Here is an 8,095-nt window from a genome sequence, read left to right on the forward strand (position 1 = left end):
TCAATTTTAACTGATTTAAAATAAAAAAAACGCAACAAACTTTCTTCGACCACTGTTAATGCTTCTTGTGTAATAAAATCAGCACTGAAAACTAGAGGCGAAACAGCTATAAGCATGACAATAAGCAAACAACATTTATCTCGAATGTTATCTAATAAATTATATGCAGCTTATCCTAAAAAAGAAAAAAGGAGTTTAACTTTATATGCAGCAGATGAAAGTGTCGGTTAATCGTTTACAACGCAATAATAATGAAACAGAACAAGTACTTTATATTATGAATATTATGTAATATTAAAAATTTCTTGTCGCTAATTGACACCAAACTTGCAAAATATTAAAAAATTTCTTGTCGCTAATTGACACCAGACTTAAAAAATATTAATGTGTAAAAAATATCTTTTTAAAAAACATAACTTCTGCATAAATGTAATATAGATAATTATATGTAAATATATTAGTGCAATATAATATTATTTAAAGTGTGGTACAATAGGGCTCCGGGCGAAGGTCCACACTCTAAAATAAAAAACCTAACGCGCCTTTGGTGATACCCCATGGGTGGTGAGGAATGTCATCATTCATTTATATTATTTTTATATTGTTGTCACGACGCAAACGTATAAGTGGTCAGTATACGTTTGTTATCGTTATTATTGCAAATATATTGTTACGTTTGCGGAACGACTTCGATATATCGCAACGTGCACGAGGCAATCGGCACATTCATTAATTATTATGTATTATATATATTGTATATTATGTATGCATTATGTATTATATATTAGCGATTTTAAGATACGTATATTTAATACATAACGCATACATAATATATAATATAATAATACAAAAAGGCTGTAAAAACATTTAACGCTGTTACGCGTATTAAATAAAGCGAGAGGCCAGAGGCAATGAGAACGAGAAGCATTGCCTCGTCGCCGACTGTGGAAAGTGAGAAGGAGACAGAAAACAATATCTCTGTCCTCCTCTACTATCCGAAGCTAGCCGAGGCTCCGGCTCTCACGGTATGCAGTTTATGTCTGCGCGCGTCATCCCCTCGACTACGGTTGCTCGTTGCTCGCGTGGGCATTCTGGCATCACTGAGTGTGGTGTTGAACGTTGTAGCGAGCGGACATAAACGAAGTTATTCATTCATTTATACGCTAAAAATGGAAAGAAAAGGTACGAAAGGTATTCGAATTCATCCGGAACGTCAGAAAAAACGGCATGTTCGAGGCAATCAATACACAGCTGAGCAGGATTTGGAATTTGCGAGCACATCGGCAAAAAAACTGCAAAGTTCGAAGGATATCGATTTCCCTGTTTTTGGCTAAGGAATTTGGCTACTGCATTTTGAATTTTTTCACAGCTTTTTCAATCATTGCATCTCTTGTGATTTGCAAAAATTGCAAAAGTAATATTCAATTCTTTGAGACGCCAAATCGAGGTTTAGGATTTTAAATTTACGTAAAGTGCAGCTGCAATGAAGTATACATCGATTCATCGCCATTTATTAATAAGGCATATGAAATAAACCGTCGAATTGTTTTTATTTTCCGGCTTCTGGGTATTGGACGAGAGGGCCTAAATTTATTTTGCAGTTTGATGGAGATTTGCCAGGGCATGTCTACAAACACCTATTATATCTGCCTTGAAAATATCTATATAGCAACATCTGCAGTATACAGTTGCAGTTTAAAACAAGCAGTTGAAGAAGAAAAGGAGAAGAATGAAGAAGCTGGAAATGTTGCAACACATTTAACGGTTTCCGGCGACGGAACATGGAAAAAAAGAGGATTTTCATCTGTATTTGGTGTGTCTACCTTAGTTGGAAAATATTCGAAAAAAGTGGTCGATGCTGAGATTAAAAGTAGCTTTTGTCAAGCATGTAATTTGTGAAATAAAAAAAAGACAATATAGATGAATATAATGAGTGGTATGAAACACACAAAGAAATGTATTCCATAAATCATGAAGGCAGTGCAGGTAAAATGGAGATCGATGCTGTCACTGAAATGTTTTTGAGATCGAAGGAGAAGTACGGAGTTCTTTACGTGAAATACATTGGAGACGGAGACAGTAAAACGTTTACGGGAATTTTAAGTGCAAATCCGTTTGGAGATGAAGTTACTGTGGTAAAAAAAGAATGCGTCGGTCACGTGGAAAAGAGAATGGGCACGAGACTTCGCAATGCAAAAAAAAATAACAAAGGTATTGGCGGCAAAGGTGCTGGGAAGTTAACGGATAAAATTATTGGTAAGCTCACGACGTATTATGGTTTGACTATTCGCAGGCACCCAAATTCTGTCGAAGAAATGAAGAAAGCGATATGGGCCACATACTATCACAAAAGCTCCAGCGATAATAATCCGCAACATCAAAACTGTCCTCCGGGTGAAGAGAGCTGGTGCAAGTGGCGTAAAGCCGAAGCCGAACATACACTCGAAAATTTCCGTCACAATAATCCGCCTCTTCTCGATAAGGTGTTAGAGATAATTAAGCCTATTTACGAGGACTTATCATCGAATGCATTACTGGAACGTTGTTTAGGAGCGGAAACGCAAAATAATAATGAATCTTTAAATTCATTGATTTGGAGTTTTGCTCCGAAACATCTTCATTCTGGGCCAAAAATTGATAATTTAGCAACTTTTTTGGCAATTATTATTTTCAATGAAGGATTTATACCAATTTTAAAGGTGATGAATGTAATGGGAGCGAGTATTGGTCAGCAAGCGGAGATGTATGCAAACTCTCGGAACGAATCTCGCATTACCCGCTCGGAACGGCGTTCGAATAGTTTCGCTAAAGACGAGAGAATGAGTTGCAGAGAAGAAAGAGCAGCTCAGCAGGACTTTTATGAACAGGAGGAAGGTCCCTTGTATGGTCCTGTACTAGCTGATTAATTGTAAGTAAAATTATTTTTATGTAAACAGTACGAAAAACTTTAAACGCCTTTTTCTCGAAATCACATTTTTCAAACTGGCGAACATGATCTCTCGAAAACCAGTTAACCAATTGAGTCGGGCTTATGCACACATCTTCAGCATATAAGTGGTTATAGTCCCTACCAAAATCAAGTCAAAATATTTTTTTTTATTTTTACAGTCTTTTAATGATGAAAAAAAATGGCAAAAATCGAAAGTTAATTTTCTAAATGATGCCATTTTTTAAATTTTCAATATATTTTTTTTCATTTTAGTACCTACAATAGCCACACTCATACTAATTAAGAATCTCTTTGGTTTTTTTGTTTCAGATAAACAGAACAGCCGGAATCATGGACACCATGGACTAACTTTTTTATTTCACGGTCTTTAATATTATACAGGGTATCCCATTTTAAAAAATCGCATCGATAATTCTTCAACGAAACATTTTCAGCAAAAATGTTTCACAAAAATTGTATGGTTTCAAGGGGGACATAAGATGGTGTCATTAATTTGACCTTTAATAGTTACTTGAAGGTCACGTGAAGGTCACCTTCAATTTTTTAAATGGAACTGCCTACTTTTTATTGCATATTCCTGCAGCTTATTTCGGGAGCTTTCCAAAACACTATAATTAAGTTAGTTTTCATTAAGTACTTTCCGAGTTATGAGGCTTGAAATAATTTCTCAATTTTACATATACCATAAAATATCTAATAAAATATTCATTTTTCGATTATCTTACCTTAATACTTTTATGCACAAAATAATGAGAGGAATCAATTGATGTAAAGAAAAAACATAGTTGTTTCTAAGAAAAAATATGTAATTGTTAATTGCAATTTACATATTTTTTTCGAAACAATTATGTGTTTTCTTTACACCAATTGATTCCTCTCATTATTTTGTGCATAAAAGTATTAAGGTAAGATAATCGAAAAATGAATATTTTACTAGATACTTTATGATTTATGTAAAATTGAGAAATTATTTCAAGCCTCATAACTCGAAAAGTACTTAATGAAAACTAACTTAATTATAGTGTTTTGGAAAGCTCCCGAGATGAGCTGCAGGAGTATGTAATAAAAAGTAGGTGATTCCATTTAAAAAATTGAAGATTACCTTTACGTGACATTCAAGTAACTATTCAAGATCAAATTAATGACACTATCTTATGTCCCCCTTGAAACCATACAACTTTTGTCTGAAACATTTTTGCTGAAAATGCTTCATTGAATTATCGAGGTGCGTTTTTTAAAATGGGACATCCTGTATACTGAGCTTATTTATAATAATTTTCTAATAAAAAAAATTTTTAAACGTACTTTAAATATGTAAAAATATGTAAAAAAAACCTTATTTTAAAAATCCTTGCCTTTTTTAAAAAAAATTCGTAAAAGTAGCATAAAAACTCGAACTCTATTCTCATTCTTGCTGTAGGATTAGGATTAAATCCTCCGCGCTGTCTTAATTTGGAGAATAAGTGTTCAACAGAATCTTGATTACATAATCCTGTAGTAAATTCGAATGCTTCATATTGTTTTTCTAAATCGTTATATGTATGTAAAATAGCTTGTATTGTCACAATAAATCCTTTTAAACAAGGAATTTTCGATATTTTTTCTGCTGATGTAGACCATCTTGAACACCACGTAACAAAATCTTTTAATAATTCCTCAATGTCAGGATTTTTAGAAGATAAAAGTCGTTTTCCACCAAATTTAATATTGAGACTAGTAAGAATTACAGGCATCAATTATTTTATTCATATGCTTTGTAAAATCAGCCGTTGCTTCCCATGTGCTTGTCTGTAATTGTCTTCCAAAACCAGCTGTTCTCATTGCGGCTGCAAATTTATTGCTAAATAATTGGAAAGCTCTTTTTACATTCATTGCTTCAAAAGCATTTGGTCGAATATGCGCTTCTGTTATGTGTGATAACAAATTTGAACCTCCTTTCGTGGAATCATCAATAGACCATGTCAATTCAAAATCAGCATATGATGCAATTATTTTTCCATCACAATACAAATATCTATATTTTCTTAGCAAACTTGCCAATCTTTTTACTAAATGCGGAAAATCATACGATGCATAATACTTTTTTTCATTATATATAAAGAATGGCTTATACGGCTTATATATAAAGAATGGCTTGTACGGCACGCCAAGTTGACCATAAACGCTCTGATTACATGTTCCTTGATCACATGTTACGAGTCGCACATCAGCACCTGTTTTGATCAGTCTATTTAAACATTCTTTTAATAAAATTACTATTTCTTCCTCTTTCATGCATTTTCCTGGAAGAAAATATGCTAGTGGTTGACGCCATGGATGCCGCACATTTATGCTATCTAAGCAAAATACAAATACACATTTTGCTCTTTCATATTTTCTTCTTAAAGGTCCTAAATCAACGAGCCCTTTTATTTGATCAAGTTTTAATGAATATTCTTCGTATGATTTTATAGACATTTCGTCCCATTTTAACGCACATACTCGTTCTTCTGCTCTCTGGAGGTATCTCTGATATTTTTTCTTGTAATTTATTAAATATAAAATCACAAAATCCTGGCATTCTTCGTGCCATCTTCTAATAGTTCTTTTTGCAGGAAAATTACAACCTGTCTTTCGCAAGCGACGCAGTGCAGCCGCTGAATAATAAAAAAATTGTTTTGCAAGTTTTTTCTTTTGCTGTATATGATGCATGTGGCACATGTAATTGTACATAAATTGATCATTGCTTTTGCAACAGAATGCAATTCTTCGATTAAATCTTGTATAATTTTTTTTTGTTTTTTTTACTTGATCGTTTTTTATATACTTGTCTAGCCTTTAGTCGAAATTTTAACCGTTTTATAATTCGACGCAAACAAATATTTTCACGTTTTAAAGAATTAATTAGAACATCAGAATGAATTATGTCTTTTTCGTTACTTTTTTTATCTTTTAATACATGTTTCTCTCTCTTTCTCTCTCTCTCATTTGATGCAGAGATATTTATTGCAGGTTCTAAATGTACCCATTCCATTATATCTTCTTGTTCTAATGAAGTATTAAAACTTAATCGTGGAGGAGGATAAGTTCATAATGGAAACTCTTGAAATAATTGTTGATCTATTTCCAGTTGTTCAGAAGATTCTAATGACGTTCCTGCTGTTGTACTATTATATATATTTTGATTTTCTTCTCTTTTTTCTTCTTGATATATGTTTTCTGTTGTTTGTATTCTTGTTGTCGTTTTTTGTAAATTATTCGAATCAGTAAATGGAATGGGCACTACATCGCACTTTAATTTCTTTTTTATCTTCTTCTTTAAAACTGCTTATATTAAAATGATCCGCACATAAACCGGCATGACGAATAGAATTGACTGACCATTTTTTCAAATTCATATTTCCTGCAACAAAAATATAATACATAGCACTAATTTTAAATATAATATTTTATACACTCACCCGCAAAAAGAACGGGCCACTAAATTTTAACACAATTTTTTTACATTTTCAAATAGCGATAAATCAGCAAAAAATCATCGTATCGAGATGAAACAAAGCTCAAATTAAAGCTCGAACATTTCTCTTAAAAACCAAGTAAACCAAATTTGAATTACAAAAAATGTTTTATAAAATGGCGGACGTTGAAGATAACCTTCGAAAAATGGGAAACAAAATTTTTTTTAACCTGTTGCGTTGCTCAGGAGAATCGACACGCTAATACACAAATGTATGAGTTTTGAAGCTCATTTATTTCCTAACAAGTCCATATTTTAAACAATTTTCTACGACCTTTTTTAATAAAGTTATACTGTTTTGAAGAAAATGTTGCAACATGGGCCTTTTCACCGCAACGCTTTGCAAGAGGAATCGAACAATTTAAAACAAGAAGAAATTTGATTAACAGTATGCTCCAACAAATCGAAGAATTGATAAATGCGAAAGGAGGCAATACGCATTATTAAACACACACACGCACACGCACGCATGTACACACACGCACACACGTGCACACACGCGCACACACACGCACGCATGCGCGCGCAAACACGCACATACACACACACACACACACACACACATGGGATCAGATTCCTGCCACGTCCACGCCGTTGAACCTAGATAATGCCAAGAGCAGGATACACGCATATGCATATGTACACGCACGCACTCACGCAAGATTTAAATCCAACCATATGGAGCATCTTGGGTCGAGTTACACTTTAATTTCTTTTAATGAAAAAGTTTTTTTCGATAATTTATTATTGAATTGCAAATTTTACAAGAAAAGGCCCATTTTGCAACATTTTCTTCAAAACGGTATAACTTTATTAAAAAAGGTCGTAGAAAATTGTTCAAAATATGGAAATAAATGAGCTTCATAACCCATACATTTGTGTATTAGCGTTTCGATTCTCCTGAGCAACGCAACAGTTTAAAAAAATATTTTGTTTCCCATTTTTCGAAGGCTATCTTCAACGTCCGCCATTTTATAAAAATTTTTTGTAATTCAAATTTGGTTTCCTTGGTTTTTAAGAGAAATGTTTGAGCTTTAATTTGAGCTTTGTTTAATCTCGATACGATGATTTTTTGCTGACTTATCGCTATTTGAAAATGTGAAAAAATTGTGTTAAAATTTAGTGCCCATTTTTTTTGCGGGTGAGTGTATAATATTTAAGATTTTAATTATGAAATTTTTTTATTAAATTTGTCACTGGTAAAAAAAATTATACAATTATTTTTTTATAGCAAAAATTATTTTTTTAATAGCAAACAAAATCATATAATAGCTCTATTTTCTTAAGAAATAAAATATATATTAATATAGTTATATACCTTTTTTGTTAAAAAACAATTATTTTGAAAATAAATAATATAAAGTCAAATAAATGTAATGTCATTTTAAATGCATACGATTAACTAATTAGATTAATAATTAACATAAATGGAAAATTATACATATATACGATATAAATGTGCTTATTAAAATAATTATAAATAATTCTATAATATGAATAATTAATATATTTAAAGTATATTTTTCAAAAGTTATGGAATAACAAAATTATTTTTCGATATTAAAAATTATGTAATATATGCTGCGTTAACATCACGCGTTATCAATAAAAATCATTGAACGCTGAATAAAAAAGTAGAGAAAGAAAAA

At 32.1% G+C, this 8,095-nt stretch overlaps 1 protein-coding gene across 1 annotated transcript; it reads left to right on the forward strand.

Annotated features, from left to right (window-relative positions):
- Window positions 1-911: 911 nt before the first annotated feature.
- On the forward strand, window positions 912-3,298 carry LOC145974167 (uncharacterized). The gene is given in 4 exon segments (XM_083103994.1): window positions 912-1,025; window positions 1,474-1,909; window positions 1,912-2,891; window positions 3,260-3,298. Coding segments are annotated over 4 exon segments (1,569 nt in total).
- The last annotated feature ends 4,797 nt before the right edge of the window (window positions 3,299-8,095 follow it).

The sequence above is a fragment of the Camponotus vicinus genome, unplaced genomic scaffold (genome assembly GCF_025532165.1).
Source record: "Camponotus vicinus isolate PSW18456_S1 unplaced genomic scaffold, iyCamVici1.0 SCAF_7, whole genome shotgun sequence".
Lineage (NCBI taxonomy): Eukaryota > Metazoa > Arthropoda > Insecta > Hymenoptera > Formicidae > Camponotus > Camponotus vicinus.